Source organism: Mustelus asterias, chromosome 14 (genome assembly GCF_964213995.1).
Source record: "Mustelus asterias chromosome 14, sMusAst1.hap1.1, whole genome shotgun sequence".
Taxonomy (NCBI): Eukaryota; Metazoa; Chordata; class Chondrichthyes; order Carcharhiniformes; family Triakidae; genus Mustelus; species Mustelus asterias.
In genome coordinates this window covers 55,686,036-55,703,599 of record NC_135814.1, presented here as the reverse complement: position 1 = coordinate 55,703,599, position 17,564 = coordinate 55,686,036, and the positions used below count along the sequence as shown (strand labels likewise).

Sequence of the window (17,564 nt, the reverse complement as noted above, 5' to 3'; positions counted from 1 at the left end):
GTTGCCTCCTCTAGTTGTGCGTTTCTCATCTGCACTGGTTAAAGAGCACGAAGCAAAGTTAATTGGCCTCTTCTTTCCATTGGGTAGGGTATGCAGCACTGCACCAATTCTGTAGGATGAGGCATCACACTGATTGCAATGGCAATTTGGGGTCGAAGTGAACCAAGACATCCAACCTCTGAAGTGCCTGTTTGACAGTGAGAAATGCTCCCTCATAGTCCTAGTTACATTTCCAAGATGGATTTTTCCATAAAAGGAATGGCTTCAAAAGGGTTGCCAAATTTGGAATACGTTTACCATAATTTACAAGACCCAGGAAAGGCTGAGGAGCCTCCAGGATTGCCTCTCTTTTTTGGTGCCTTGCAAAGCCCCTTGCTGTTGATGATGTGCCCTAAGTATTCTATCAAGTTCTGGAAGAAGTCACACTTTTTACTCGGAAGTTTGTGTGCCTGCAGATGTTTTAGGGTCGTCTCATGAGTCTTCAAGTGCTCTTCCTCTGGAGCCAGTGATTGAGGTATCATTGTACCCCTTTCAGTCCACTTAGGATTTGGCCCATGGACATCTGAAATAATGCTGGGGCTGGCGTGATCCCAAAGGGGAGCTTTTTATAGAGAAACAAAATCCAGATGAGTCACTATGGTTAGAAGATGTTAGGATTCAGAAGCCATTCCCATCTGCAGTTAGCCACTGAACGAATCTTAATCAAGAGTAGTGAGTATTTATAGCACATAGAGCTGGATTAACAGTAACTGATATCACCACAGATTTGGATTGATCTGTCCTGTTTTAAAACTGGTACAATTGGAGTTGCCTAATCACTTATTGACACAGGTTTAAGTATGCTGGTGTTCACCAGCCTCGTCAGTTCAGTTCAGCTTCTACTTTTGGATGGATAGTGGACCGAATAGTGTGTGCCCTCAGACTTTTGGGTTGACTATCTGGTTTCAATTTGAGTTTAACCTGGGCTCCTTTCATTTCTCCAAGGGTGTATTGAAAAACACTGGTATTAGGATGTTTTGTAGACTAGTTTTCGAGTCAGCCAATTTGTTGGCGGGCCCCAGTTCAGTTTAAGTTTCAGTACCACGAATGTCCAAAAAGAAGGCTGGGTAATTTCCTTCGGCAATGTGGAGAGGTAGTTCTGTGGCCTGATCTCGTAGTTGAACCTTCACCATTACATACCCTCTTACGGGCACCACCTGCTCTATGTATGGATGGCACAGTGGTTAGAACTGCTTCCTCACAGCGCCAGGGACCCGGGCTCGATTTTGGCCTCGTAACACTGGTGTTTGCACGTTCTCTCCATGTCTGTATGGGTTTTCTCTGGGTGCTCCGGTTTCCTCCCACAGTCCAAAGATGTGCAGGTTAGGTGGATTGGTCATGCTAAATTGTCCCTTAGTGTCCAGAGAAATGTAAATGCGTGGGGATAGGGTGGAGTGGAGGGCCCTGGTGGGATGTTCATTTTGAGTCGGTGCAGGCTAGATGGTCTCTTCCTGCATTGTAGGCATTCTGTGGTAATGTCCTGAGAGTGATGCTAAAGTGGCAGACGTATCAGTTTCTGGTTGTAAATTGTTTCAGGAATAAGTGTCTAACTCCATTTTAATGGGTTGCCTATCCAATTTAAGCACAACCCAAAATCCGTGCACTTCACCCTGGACAGCCAGGGTGGGTGTTCAATTTAAATTCTTCATTGGAGATGTTAGACTCTCTGGCTCCATCCACATTTGCCTTGTGGCCCACAGAGTGGACCACCTTTCTTGGGTTCAATTGATTTTTCTTTGGCAGAGACTTTTCCAGACAGCTCTCTTTTCTCTTGCAGGCCCTAACAATGTGGCCTACTTGCTTATAGTTCTTGCACCGGGCCTCCCTGTACCAGCAATCAGCTTGAGTTCCAGATCTGCCACAGCTGTGGCACTCCTGCTGCTACATTGGTTTCTTTTGTGTGACTGCATGTACTTGGGTGCCGGCCCCTCGCTGTGCAACTTCTTTGGCTGCTAATTCCATAGACACAACAATGTCCAATGGGGTTTTAAAATTTAGATTTCTCGGTCAGTAGTCTTCATTGAATGGCCTCATTTTGTACATTGTGTGTACAAGCCTGTCTCTTAAGGCATCATCTAAAACATTTCCAAACTCGCAGTATTTTGCGAGGTGCTTGCAAGTCGCGATGAATTGAGCCACAGATTCCCCTTCCAGTTGATTCCTCTTGTGGAATCTGAACCTTGGGGCATAACGGCCCTCAAATACCAATTAATTGTTGGTGTGTTTTGTCTTGGGTTTATTCGGCTGGACCAGCTTCTGAGCAAACTAAAGGCTTTACTGCCAATAGGCTGAAGAACATGAGTACTTTAATTCATCTGCAATTTTATTTGCTGTAATTAAAACTTTTGATGTAGGCCTTCCAGCCTTCTGATTCTTCCAAATGTTCGATGGTGTCAAATTGACCCACCATTTTGTTTTTTAATTTTAAGCTGCACAGCCAGGTTCTTTTTGATTCAAAACCTTAAATTCAATATTTTCCCTCGTGTTTGCCCCTGAACCGAAATACAGCAGCTTTCCTTTAATTTGTAACTCCCCCTTCCTTTTTCTGCTTCCATGCCTGAGACCGCTCCCTTGACATAGCATGTGGTGAGCTCTGCAGCTCCGGCACCCCCCCCCCCCCCCCCCAAGTTTTCCCCCCATTTCAATTCTATAGTTTCTTAGTTTGTTTTTTGTTCGGGAGCAAAATAATCTGCCATTCTTCCTTCTCACTTTTACCACGTCTGAAGTTGGGTGCAGTTCCTCTCCTGTCAATGCAATGACATGCTGGTGGGTGAAATTTAAAACAAATCCCCTCATGCTGGCTGGCGAAAATCCCCCTCCTCACCAATTATTCTGTACTGGGCAATACATAGGCTGCAGTCTGAACCAAAGAATATACTCATGGATTGCTGTAACTCAAAAAAAACGTTTTATTCTGTAGCTGTGCACTTTACCGTTTACCTTTACACCAAGTCTTACTTGTCCCAGATGACCATAAGCTGTTCTTCCCTTTGAGAGGGGAGAGCTGATTGGTGATTTAACCTGAGGATCACCACACCTTGGGTGAGGGGCAAAGTTGAGCGGTAGGACCTTCATAAATGACCTCAGCCGGTAAGGGAATTGAGCCTGCGCTATTGGCGTCGCTCTCCCATCGCAATCCAGCCGTCCAGCTAACTGAGCTAACCAACTCCCCAAGACTTAAGATAAGACTGGACTTAAGGCCTGTGAACTTGACTGACATCACCAGTGCTCACGTGACTCATCTCTGAAAGGGGCACTGGTCCAACAAAACATACATCAACTATAATACATAACACCAAAGATCCTGTTAAACTTTGTTTCATTATCACCCTCTTTCTTGCTTAGCTGTCAATCACTGTTGGATGTGTTCATTCCCAGTAGCCCTCTGTTTGTGTTCTTTCTAAATCAACATAGTTGCAATGCCATCTGACTCTTGAGGTAGATGACGTGGATGCAGATTAAACTTACAAATATGTGTTAAAAGCAAATTGCCAAGCTAGAACAATAATTTACCAAGGCATACTCCATATGTTTAAAAGGATCATTTTTTTGTAATTCAGTAATTTATTTTAGATGGGTAGTATCAGCGCACAAACTACTTCTCTGTTTCAAACTCTGTGAAGATCTGGTATTTTAGCAATTACTTTAGGCTTTGGTAATTGTGTACCATGTATACAGTAAAGTATTAACAACTAAGTTGCTTTACCTTGAATATAACATTGACTGTTCTGAGATTTCAGATTGAACCGATCAAGGTCAAACGGAATTGTTATAGTCTTGATGTTACAGATGAGAATTGAACATGCCCTTACTTTTATTCCAGGTATACAAATAAAAGAGGAGGAGGATGACTCCGAATCTTGGCAGCTAGCAACACAATCTTCTACAGTTGCTAATGTGGGAACTGCAACTGTCCTTAGTTCCAGTGATTTAGCACAAGTGTCTGTGAACCTGGATGAGGATGGCAACGATCAGCAGTATCAACCAGGAAAACGACTCCGGCGAGTAGCATGTACTTGTCCTAACTGTAAGGATGTTTTGGGAAGGTATGTTTCTGTTTAGTAAAAATTATCAAAGCTTCTGTGAGCACTAGGTTCACTGCTTAAATATTTTTTAAGGGGGAAAATATGTTGTGGGAAAACAAGTGCTTCCATAGTCTTCATATCAATGTGTACCATGAGAGAGCCTGGCAAACCAATTGCATGTTAATTCAATTTTTCTCCTAAAATTTCCATATAGCTAAATATGACAACCATTTCTGTAAGCAGAGTTTCCTTAAATGGAAGATCTCTTATTCTAAAACTTTGCTCCCTAGTTCTAGATTTTGCCCACTAGTGAAAGCATCCAGTCACTATCTACCCTGTCAGCCACCTCAGAATCTTATGCTTCAATAGAATCACCCCATAATTCTCCAGTGAGTATAGGTCCAACCTACTCAACCTTTTCTCCTAAGACAAACACTTCACCGTAGGAATCAAACTAATGAATCTTCAAGTATGTCCTATCTTAAATATGAAGACTAACAACCATACTGTGATTTCGCCAATATCCTATACAGTCCACCCCCTTGCAATAAAGGCCAACAATCCATTTGCCTTTCTAATTCCTTGCTGTATGTTCATGCTAATTTTCTGTGATTCATGTTTTAGGACATCCACATCCCTCCACACCACAACAATATTGTCTCTCCGTTTAAATAATGTTCTGATCTTATAATTTCTACCGTGAAAGTTTTTTCAGGGAAGTGGTTATTAACTACAATTTCACTGTAGTTTGTGGAACCTTGCTTTGCACAAAATAGTAAGCACCTTATCTCTCAGAACTGCTCCAGATAATTAATTCTATGCAAGATGCTTTGAAGATTTAAAAGACGCAAGAGCACTAAATAGATGCAACATTTTCTTTAGTCTTGAAAACAGTCAGCAACGGTGTAAATGTTCTAAGTTTCTACTTGAAACTAACAACTGCTTCATGATTCAATAAACATACTTGGGAAGCCAAATGTATTTTTGTATTTGGTTGAACTTGAGGGGTAAATTGAACACGTTGACGTGCTTATAAACAACACTCCAACACCACTCCAGAAGCTTGATACCACCCAGGACGAAGCAGCCCACTTGACTGGCACCCCATCCGCAAACATTCACTCCCTCCACGACTGACTAGCAGTGGCAGCAGTGTGTATCATCTACAAGATGCACTGCAGGCTCACTAAGACTGCTTAGACAGCAGTTTCCAAACCATGACTGCTGTCATCTAGAAGACCAAGGGCAGCCAGACACAAGAGCACCACCACCTGGAAAGTTCCCCTCCAAGTCACTAATCATCCTGATTTGGAAATATAGCACTATTCCTTCGTTGTTGCTGGGCTAAAATTCTGGAACTCCCCTCAACAGCACTGTGGGTGTACCTACACCACAGCGGTTCAAGAAGACAGCTCACCACCACGGTCTCTAGGGCAATTGGGGATGGGCAATAAACGCTGGCCTAGCCAGTAACACCCACATCCCAGAAATGATTTTTTAAAAAATGAAGACCAAATATGATTGGACAAGATTACAGCAAAATTCCCTAAGCAATAAAGGCTCAGATTGTTAAAGAAAACATAGTTCTGATAGCTTGGTCAATCTTGATTCGTTGTATATGTGGGATGATTAATTAGTACAAAGTTTGCCAAAAAAATGTATGAACAGAAGAGAACACTGATGATCATTGCCAACATGGGAGACATGATACAAACATGGCAGTTAGTTATAGTGGTTAAGTGAGTGAGCAACAAGGTGGCAGATGGGGTATAATGTGGGTAAATGGAAGGTTAACACTCGTCATAAGAATAGAAAAACAGAATATTTTTCGAAAGGTGAAACTTGTAAATGTTTCGGAGACTTAGATGTACTTATCAAGTAACACAATTGCCATGCAGGTACAAGCAAACAATTAGGAAAGCAACTGGCATGTTGACCTTTACTGTAGGAGGGCCGGAGTAAAAGAATAAAGAAGTTTTACTACTGTACAGGGCTTTTGGTGAGGCCACACCTGGAACACTCTGCAATTTTGCTCACTGTATTTAAAGGAGGATATATTTGCATTGTAGACCAGGGTGCATTACATTCATCCCTAGATGAGGATTGTCCTATGATGTGTAAATTGAGTCTCCTCGCAGTTTAGAAGAATGAGAGGTGATCTCATTGAAAGATTTAAGGTTATGAAGGGGATTGACAAGGTAGGTGTTGAGGTTTTTCCCCTTGCCAGGGAACCTAAAACAAAGGGGCATTGTTGCAGGATAAGGGCCCGCTCATTTAGGACTGAGATGAGGAAGAATTTTTTCACTCAAAGGATTGAGAATCTTAACAATTCTCCACCCCTAGTGTTGTGGTTGCACAGTCATTAAATACATTTATGGTTAAGATAGTCAGATTTTTGGTCTATTAGGGAATTGAGAAATATGGGAAGCAAGCAGGAAAGTGGAGTTGAAGCCCAAGATTAGCCATGATGATGTTGAATGGCAAAGCAGGCTCAATGGGTCGCATGGCCACCTTGGAGTACTTTTACCACAAAATACCAAATATGTTGTAAAAGCAGCAAAGGATTTGGTAGAAATATGTGCAAGGGGATAAATTTGTAATAGGAAGGATGATTGAGTGCGCAAAAGATGACGATTTATTTTTCAAGAATGGTGTTATATATTAAGGGTGCAAAATCTAATAGTCTAGTGATAATTCCACTCGGCCTTCACCTCCCCTAGTGGTTTTGCAATTCCATATACTAGTTGTATATACAGTAGTGTATAAAACAAGTTGTTGAGAAGTAACTAATATTTTCAGTTGGTGCAGTTAATTCTATAGAACATTTTGAAACTATTATACACTTGCAGGATTCAGAGGATAAAACTGAAAGTTCTTACATTTGAATCTTTCCTCAGATCCTCCAATAATTTAGGCAAGAAGAAACAGCATATTTGCCACTTCCCAGGTTGTGGAAAGACGTATGGAAAAACATCCCATCTTCGAGCTCATCTTCGCTGGCACACGGGAGAACGGCCATTTGTCTGTAACTGGGTTTTCTGTGGAAAACGATTCACTCGCAGTGATGAACTGCAGCGACACAGAAAAACACATACAGGTTAATTTCATATTCACCATTTTAAAAACCGTAATATAGTAGATATCACTTATCTTAACGTCAGAATTATCTTAATTGCTACTTCATCAATTCCCAATTATCCTCCAACTGAACTTTCTTCATGAGGTCCTGAATTATTGAGCTAAATATAGTCCAAGAGCTGGACTTCACAATCAATTACAAGTACAGCGACAATTTTTACAGGAACTTATTTTCATATTAGTATTATTTTGAATACTCAGGAGAAGGTTTTCTGACCTCTGGTAAGTTTATTGAGAAATTGAAATGTTACTTATAAGAAAGGTCATGTACCCCAGTGAAAGGGTATTTAAAGTTTCATGGCAACAACAATATTTGTGCTTGCCAGTTTGAACTTACTTCGGCTGAGCCTGCTCTGGTATGGGCACTGGAGAGCTCTGCTCTTCCAACCTGACTAGGCAAGGCACCAATTTACAATGGGATTAGGATCGGACTGGTGGATAATAGAGTAATCAATTATCTCAGAAACATGGGTAGTGAGATTAGGTGTCGAGCATTCTCACTACCTTGCACAAAACAGATTTGTGAGCTTGTGAGGGCGTGATCCTCCGGCACACTGCTGTAATTTTTCAGCACTGGGGTTGCAGAGATACAGTTTGTCTGGATGGCTAAATACTCCCGTGGGTTTTGTTATCAGATGCTGGCAAAATCTTTTCCTGCATAAATAAATGTTCAGATATTTTCGCTGTTTCACCTGACTTTAATTCAGAAGGGATGAATGGGGAGCACAAAAAAAATGTTGGTATCTCCTTACTAATCATGAAGGCTGGTTTTCGGATATCCTAATAATGAGCAGGGATAGTCAAGAAGAAGAAATTGCCTTTATTAATTTGGGCCAAATACTAAACCCAAACCCAGGAAAGTTCCAGTTGACATCCTAATTATTGGAAGAAAATCTTAGTTGGTTTCTAACCTAGATATCTTAATTGGAACCTCTGGGCTTCCACTATTAGAGATTAGAACACAACAATAATTTTCTGCAGCGATCTTTTAATTTGGTTAGCCCTTGTGATTTCCTTCAAATTTGGGATTTTCTCTGTCGTTTGACAGTTTAAAATCTAAATCTTTTCACATTTGTATGTGATACCATGCAAAGTTCTGACCTCTATACTTAACAAAAAACATGTATAGAAGCACAGGAGAAGGTGCAGAAAAGATTCACGAGGATGATACTGTGCTGAAAATATACTTAAGAAAAGGCTGGACTCTTTTTTCTGTGCAAGATGAGATTGAAAGATGACGTAGCAGAGGTTTTTAAAATTGAAAGGGTTTGAGAAGATATATAGAGATGATGTTTCCAATTGTGGGTTAACTAAAGCTAGTTACCATAGTTCATGTAAGGAAAAGATAAAGTCACTAATAAATCAAATTGGAAATTCGGGAGATACTTCATCCGATGAGCAGGAAGAAAATGGAACTCACTGCTGAAGCGATGTGAATAACATGCATTTATGGGGCATCTGGATAAACACGAGGGAAAAGGGAATAAAAGGATTTGATGGATGGAAGGAGACTCAAAAGCCAGCGTAGACCATTTGGACTGAATTATTTATTTCTGTGCCAAAAATGCTATGTAATACTATTTGGTTTCTTTTGTCTATTTTGACAGTTTGCATCGAGCCAAAGGAGGAGATATTAGATGGGGTGACCAAAAGCTGCCCCTTTAGAAGGGAATTAAAGGAGAACTGAAAGGGGGCAGAGGTGGGAGATCCCAGAGGTTGGGGCCAGCCAACTGATGAGATGGATGCCATCGGGGTGCAAACAAAGGGAGAATGTGCAAGACTGGAGCCGGGAGAAGTTTGATTGGAAGTAGTTAGTTGCAGCACTGGAGATGGTTATAATAGGGGTGAATCCTTGGAGGGATTTGAACACAAAAGATAGAGTTAAGTTTAAAGGTAGTGGGGGCATCAGGAGCCAACATAGACCAGTGAGAATAGGGCTGATAGGTGAGAGGGTAGGAAACAGGCAGTAGAGTTTCAATGAGCTAAAGTTTAGAGGCTGACCAAGAGTGTTGAGTCTGAAGCTGAAAGACATCAATGAAGGTCTGAGCAATAATGAGGTAAGATGGAACAAAAATAGAAGACTGTCTTTGTAATGAAGAAGAATATGGAGTTTGAAGAGCAGCTTGGGGTCATTTTGAAGAGAGTTGCATAAAGTTGTATTCTGAAAGGACCTTAATATGATGTCTGTGGTATTGCCAGTATTTAGGTGAAAAAATTGCGACTCACTCATGACGTATGGGCCTGAACTTGCGTGGAGTGGCAATCGGAATCAGATTGGTGCTCCACTCTGATTTTTCTACCTCCATCTCGGTGATCCTTTCTTGCATGATGTCTGACTCAGGGCAGGTGAGAATTGTATAGGACATGCGCTCTTGAGGTCTTCAGTCAAGAGCCGCACAGTGCGACACAAGGAAGTTGCACATTTTTTTATGGCGCTAGCTGCCGTAAATCAGGTAAGTTTAAAGATCCAGTCACTTCCAAATGGATAGGATTGGGAGAGTTGGATGGTTAGTCAGGGCATGCTGGGTGGAGGAGGCAGACTGGTCGGAGGTTTTGAAGGGTTTGTCTTGGGCGGTGGGTTATCCATGTGGCCCTGTGGGGGTAGATGAGGGCCCTGTGAGTGGTATGGGGAGGTCAGTGCAATAGTTACCCAGACATGGTTTTGGTTCTCCTTTCCCTGAATAATTACTGCTGTAAGAGAGTCCGAACCATCCAAAGTTCAAGAATGCAATTGCATTTTCAGATGCTTAGCAGTGCAAGCCATCAGGAGTTTGCACTTTGAACTTCCGGGGCAGTTGACATGCAGTTCTTGCCTGGAAACTTTTATTGGGGGTGGGGGTAGGCGGTCCTGAAGAATCTTTGGGGTATCCCCTAAATATGCTGCCCTGGAGTTCAGAAGTTACAGGTCAATGTCAAAAAACGGAGTTTCCATACATTGGAGAGGTTGACTAAATGTCATTAGTCAACTTTAGCTGACCCCATGTGCATTGGAATTGTCACCAAGGGGCAACATATAAATGTGGAGGAGTAGGGTCACATTGGGAGACTCCCACGTTGACAGCATGGAGTAGGAAAATAAATGAGGGCAGTCTGACCAAGTTGGACAAAGCATTGGAGGAAGATGGTGTGGTAAATTGAGTCAAAGGCTTCATAAATGGCAGGGGGGTGGTGGGGGGGGGGAGGATTATCCAAATTTCAGTGTAACTGATCTTATTTCTGCTCTATACTGATATTTTAAAAAAGTTTTCTGCAATAATGATTTCCTCAAAGTAGCTGTTACTGTCTTTGAGAAGCTTGGACGATAAGCCCAGGAAGTATTAATATCTGTAGGGGTTTCCACGTGCCAACTTTGAAAACCACAGCATTAAGATAGTCTGGAGCCTGTTTTATGCAAACTGTTCAAGTCAGTTAGATTGTGTTACAATTTCTGCATTTAGAGTTAGAGATATACAGCATGGAAACAGGCCTCTTGGCCCAGCTCATCCATGTCGACCAGGTTTCCTAAACTGAACTAGTCCCATTTGGCCCATTTCCCTCTTGATCTTTCCTATCCATTTACCTGTCCAAAATGTCTTTTGAATTATGTAATTGTACCCACCTCTACCACCCCCTCTAGCAGCTCATTCTAAATACGCACCACCCTCTGTGTGGAAAAAGTTGCCCCTCAGGTCCCTTTTAAATCCCCCCCCCCCCCCCCCCCCCCAATCATAAATCTATGCCCTCTAATTTTGGATTCACCCACTCGGGGAAAAGACCTTGGCTATTCACCTTATCTATGCCCCTCATGATTTTATAAACCTCCATAAAGTCACTCCTCCTCCTCCTACGCTCCAGGGGAAAAAGTCCCAGCCTCTCCTTATAACTCAAGCCATCAAGTCCTGGTAGCATCCTAGTAAATCTTTTTTGCACTCTTTCTAGTTTAATATCTTTCGATGATAGGGTGACCAGAACTGTACACCGTATTCCAAGTATGGCCTTACCAATGTCTTGTACAACTTATAAACAAGACGTCCCAACTCCTGTGTTCAATGTTCTGACTGATGAAACCAAGCATGCCGCATGCCGAATGCCGCCTTCACCACTCTGTCCACTTGTGACTCCCCTTTCAACGAGCTATGAACCTGTACCCCTAGATCTCTTTGTTCTATAATTCTCCCCAACGCCCTAGCATTAACTGAGTAAGTCCTGTCCTGGTTCGATTCACAAAAATGCATCACCTTGCATTTATATAAATTAAACTCCATCTGCCATTCTTCAGTCCACTGGCCCAATTGATCAAGATCCCGTTGCAATCTGAGATAACCTTCTTCACTGTCCACTGTGCCACCAATTTTGGTGTCCTCGGCAAACTTACTAACCATGCCTACTAAATTCTCATCCAAATCATTAATATAAAATGCCAAATAACAGTGGACCCAGCACCGAGCCCTGAGGCTCACCACTGGTAACAGGCCTCCAGTTTGAAAAACAACCATCTTCTGTCATCAAGAAAATTTTGTATCCATTTGGCTACCTCACCCTGGATTCCGTGAGATTTAACCTTATGCAACAACCTACCATGTGGTACCGTAGACAGTATCAACTGCACTGCCTTCATCTTACCATCTTGGTTACCCCTTCAAAAAACTCAATCAAATTTGTGAGATATGATTTTCCACTCGAGGCCATGCTGTCATAAAAATATATCCCTAATCAGTCCTTGCGTCTCTAAATGCCTGTAGATTCTGTCTCAAAATACCTTCTAACAACTTACCCACCACAGATGTGAGGCTCACTGGCCTGTAGTTCCCAGGCTTTTCCCTGCAGCCCTTTTTTTTAAAAAAAGGGACAAAATTTGCCACACTCCAATCTTCAGGCACCTTACCTGTGACTGTCGATGATTCAAATATCTCTGCCAGGGGATCTGTAATTTCCTCCCTAGCCTCCCACAGTGTCCCGAGATACACTTCAGGCCCCAGGATCTTTCCATGCCTGAGGATCTGCAATCCGATCTCCAGTCCTGCCTCGACAGTGCCCATTCCCCCCGCACTGTCCCCTTCCACCTGCTGAGAAAACCTCACCACTTCTTACAACAGAAAGGGTTCCCCATCTATCTACATGAACTTCTGGAAGGAGCAGAAATATTCACACCAGAAGTGAGACTGCCGGAAAGGATTTATCTACCTTGATCCGCTTAAGACTTCTAGCACCACCACCTCTGTTATATGTACACTCCTCAAGACATCACTATTTATTTCCCCAAGTTCCCTAACATCCATGCTTTTCTCAACAGTGAATACTGATGAGAAATATTCATTTAGGATCTCGCCCATCTCTTGTGAATCCGCACATAGATGACCTTGTTGATCCTTAAGAGGTCCTACTCTCTCCTTAGTTACTCTTTTGCAATTTATGTATTTATAGAAGCTCTTTGGATTCTCCTTTGCCTTATCTGCCAAGATAATCTCGTGTCCCCTTTTTGCCCTCCTGATTTCTCTCTCAACTCTACTCCTACACCCTACTCTACTTCTACTTGGAGCATAAATTTCTCCAAATACAGACTGAAGCCGTAAGAGTTTCATTGCAGTAGGAATTTATTTTCAAAACAGTTGATGAAACTACATGTAAAAGTTTTAGTATGTTAAAGTAATATTTTTGTTTAGATTAATATTTAGTGTCACTGAATGTGTTAGAGATCACCAATCTGCAAAGGATTTCACAAATTAACCTGCATACAGTTTGTACATGCAAAATCTGTAGATCTTGTGAAAATTTTTTGTTGACTTTCCTAAATTACAAAGAATCCATTTTCTGTATGGGGACTTCTGAGATGCTACATAAATGCAAGTATTTGTTCTGGAGAATTTTTTTTTAAAAAGGTCTGCATTTATACCCTCCAGGTGAGAAAAAATTTGTCTGTCCAGAATGCTCCAAACGCTTTATAAGAAGTGATCATCTTTCAAAGCACATCAAAACACATCAGAACAAGAGGGCCAACCTTTCCAGCCACAACAGTGCAGCTATATCATCAATGGAGGTGACATCTGCCTCTGATGTTGGTATCCTTACTTCAGGAGGAACTATTATGTCACCTGTAATAGCAAGCATTCAGCAGGGCCATATGGAAGGGATTGGAACTGACCATTCTGATGGTGCAAATACTGAAGAAATGTTACATAATACTGATATACAGTTAGTCACTATTGGTGGAGATGACTGTCTGGACTGAACATGCAGTTTATAGAGGGGGAAAACAATGTGTTAGTGATTTTATAATTGAGTAAAAGGCTAGTAAATTTTGAGCTTTTTCGCAGTCTTTTTATCAGTGTGGTTAAAAATTCATGTATTATGGAGAAGTGACAAATGTCACTAAAATGCCTTATTTTCTATGTATTTGTAATACAGTATTCATATATCTATTGAACACTGGCGATGTTGCATGTACATTTTGCAGATACTCACCACATGTAGCAATTTTTCAAAAATAGCGCTCATAATAGATTATAAACACGGAAATAGCTATGCAAGACTGATGGTGAAATCTTGAAAATTAAAAGATTTGGGATGATTGAGTTCAGAATGGGAAAGTATGTACATCTTGAACACAATTTATTGTGATAATCTGTTTTCTATTAAATTTCATAGCAATTTTCTAATTCAATGCATTGCATTTTCTGATGCAAGTAAGCATATTTCAACTGTAAAAGGGTCACTGATGGTCTGCATTCTATAAGCTGATTAGTAAACTAGCTGTTTGCCATTTAAATGTCAAAGTATGCATTTCTGTGTATCATTAAGCTCTTTATAAAAGAGGAATATTGTAAAAATGGGATCTGAAGTCTTAATCTATTTTTTCAATTTATTAAAAGCCATTTTTTTTTTGCTAAATGTTAAGGGTCATCTGCCAAATGACTGAATGCGTTGATTGTAATTAACCTTGAAGTTTCAAAGTTAACTATTGCATAAAACTTCTTTGACACATTGCAGATCCTTATGCAGCTACCCTTTGTAATTTTCTATACAAGTTTTTACCTTAACTATTTGTTGCGCATATATATATATTCGGTTTGTATTTTTATTATGTATTTGTTAAGGCTACAGAGGTAATGCACAACTATTTAATCTCTCTCATCATTTCAGCACCGTAGAAGTGGGGATAAAGATATTAGCATTTGACTTTCATTTTTCTTCCAAACCCCCAAGGTGACCATTATTGCCTCCAGATGTGCAGTACCATTAAATAACAAAGTTGCACTTCTCTCCAGAACATACGAGGGATATCCTGTGGCAATTTTTAAAATAAGTACTGCATCACCTTGTGGTTTGCACCTCTTTGAAATTTATTTTTAACTGTCTTGTCCTTTTTGTAATGAAATCAGATGTGCAGAATAAACATTAAGATTACAGTATAAACCAACTTTGAACCAACTGAAATGAATTGTGGTTTCAATATTTTTTTGGTTCTTGTAATTTTGAGGAACCACTACTATGAAGGATTCAGTGTCACTTGATGTAGCATTATTCCTATAGTAAAGTAGTACTGTGTGCATAAAGACACAAATATAGAAAGAAATGTTTATACCATTACTCAGTTGATCATTGTTTCTATTTTTAATCCAGTTACTCTTTAGTAAAAGTGAATTGATTATCTAGAACTTTACAAAAAGCCTACATTGTGCATTGTATTTCAACATAGGATTCAAGACCTTTTGAGGTTTCCCCGCAGTGATATTTGCAGTTCAAGTCTAGTTCCTTTATTGCAGTCATTTTTTTCCTCACATGGGGTGTGTAAACTTGCATTGAAAAAATTGGCCTCAAACTAAGATTTGTTATATGTGCAAGTGCCAACAGTTGGGGTAAAAAGTGTATGTTACATGTGAAAATATATAATGGATAGTACTGTTTTGTAGTGACCTATTGCATTTTTTTTAACTTTTTGTTAATGTTTTAAATAGGTTGTTTGAGCAGTTTTCTTTGCATTTAGCGCTAATATAGATCATACTCTTCTCCCTACCTCTTCCTCCCCTCCCAAAACAGTTAATGTGGTATTTTAAAACAATGATGAAACTTGATTTTAAAATTCAATAAAAATATATACATTGCCATGTGGTAATTGTGTCTAGTCTTACATGTTCCTTCAAAATGTATAAATATAAATTAAAATGCTAATAAAGTAAGATTATACTACCAATAAATTGCTGCCCTTATTTAAATTTTCATTAGTATTAAAAAACTAACAGGAGTCTACACTTAAGTATTTTTCTATATAATTTTATTGTGACTCCTGCAATAACCATTTAGTACCTCTTGCCATATCCAATTAAAGTTTGTTTATTTATTAGTCACAAGTAAGGCTTACATTAAGATTGCAATGGATGTCATAGGGAATTCCCCTAGTCGCCACATTCCGGCACCTGTTTGGGTCAATGCACCTAACTAGCATGTCTTTCAGACTGTGGGAGGAAACCCATGCAGACATGGGGAGAATGTGCAAACTCCATGCTGGGAATTGAACCTGGATCCCTGGTGCTGTGAGGCAGCAGTGCTAACCATTGTCCCACCGTGCTGCCCCTAATTAACGAGGGGGGGATCCAACTTATAACTAGTTCTAATAATTTGCAAATGCCTAAAATTAGATATTTCATTTTCAGTTTACTTCCCTTGCCTGTTGCATCATCCTGAGCATCGATCCTTTTTATTTATTTTTGGTGAAACTGTCCAAGTTTGTGATTCAATATGCACAAACACTACAATATACTGTCATGGTATGTTTTAGGGAACTATAGGGCTTTGTCCTCAGGTTTGTAATGTCAGCTTGCCACAAGATGTGCGTGAATTAATGCATATTTTTGAAACTAAATCACTAGTACAAATCTGATGCAAGATTTTGATTCCATCTTTGGTCCTCTGACATTGATGTAAAAACAATAGATGAATGAACAAATTAAAATTATAAGAGGAACAAATATTAGAAATAACTGGTGTGCATGTAAGCCATTTTAAAGTGATTGACATCAAGTAATTTGTTGAATCAGTTAAATCTACTGAATCTTACCAAAAGTTGTGTTCCTCTTGTTTTAGTACAGCCATGTTTTATTCAAAGGAACACAGAGCAAAATAAATAAACCATAAACAAAACCAGTTATGGGTAATGGTTAGAAGTTCTAGCTTTCTGTAATAGCTAATATAAAAATTTATATTTGAAGCAGTTGTGGAAAGGGCAATAGGCATTTGGAACCTCAATGAAGGGACCATTTTATTAACCATTGAAATTTAGAAAATTAATTTCAACATTAACAAGTGCAGTTTTACGTTTTGGTAAGAAAAATGAGAACATTATTGGAAAATAAAAGTCTAAATAGGGTAAATGAGCAAAGAGTGCTGGGAGTACAAATACACAAATCGCTAAAAGTTGTGACACAGGTCATTAAAGCCATAAGGAAAGCAAACCACGCACTAGAGTTTCTAGAGGAACAGTATAGAGCAAAGTTTAACTTGTATCAATCAAGACTTGGTTGGATTACACTTGGAGTACCATGCACTGTTCTGTTTGCCATGTTATAAAATGAATATAGAGGCAGAACAGTGCAAAAGATTTACAAGTTTGGTACTAGGAGGACATCTGAAGAATCGGTCTGTTCACCCTTTCTGAAGAGAAAGTGGAGGGTGATGTAATATAGAGCCCTTAGTATTTCTTCTTGTGGGAAGAACAAAACTACATCTAGGACATCAAACAAAAATGGGCACCAAGAAATCTTTCCTTGCCCCACCCACACTAGTTTCCCCCTCGACACTTTTTGCACCCCCCCCCCATGCTAGTTTTCTCCTGACACTTGTTTCTTTCCCCTGCCCCCAACACTCATTTCTCCCCCACCCTCCCTGCGTTTTTGTATCCCCCTCACAAAGCCTTCGGGGAGTTATTCTGATGCCAGTGGATCCCACTGCTCCTGCCTTGCATCCCTTTCCAGAAGCCTAGGCCCTGCTCCCTGGCGTCTCTGCTCCCTTGGCCCTGCACACCTTCATGTTCTGGGTGTTACTCCCTGTGCTGTGTTCCTTGGGTCCTAAACAAGCTGCCATTGGTGTTTACTGCTCCTCCAATCACAGATTGTCTCCTATCAGCAGCAAATCTTGGACAGAAATGTATTTTGGCTGGAGGAGTAGCTTCATGCAAAACATTCCATTCAAACTTGCCCTGTTGCCCTATTTGACTGGCAGTTTGAAAACTGCCGAGAGGTTTTGAAGACTGCTTCCAGTCTTGAGCCAAACGTGGGCAAGCCTGGTATAAATGCATTGAAGCAGAAGCTGGATAAAAGGAGAAGGGAAGAGGGTTCTGCTGACATTGGAATGAAGTATGGGAGACTCTTGAGGGGAATATAAACATGG

The 17,564-nt window shown here is 40.5% G+C and overlaps 1 protein-coding gene across 2 annotated transcripts in view; it reads left to right on the top strand.

Annotated features, from left to right (window-relative positions):
* Window positions 1-15,283, top strand: part of sp3a (sp3a transcription factor) — a 47,062-nt gene extending 31,779 nt beyond the window's left edge. For both annotated transcript variants that reach the window (XM_078228411.1, XM_078228412.1), the window contains 3 exons: window positions 3,863-4,085; window positions 6,962-7,161; window positions 13,082-15,283. In XM_078228411.1, coding sequence (XP_078084537.1) covers window positions 3,863-4,085; window positions 6,962-7,161; window positions 13,082-13,410 — 752 coding nt within the window. In that variant the 3' untranslated portion in view covers window positions 13,411-15,283. The remainder of the gene's footprint in view (window positions 1-3,862; window positions 4,086-6,961; window positions 7,162-13,081) is intronic.
* Window positions 15,284-17,564: the final 2,281 nt, after the last annotated feature.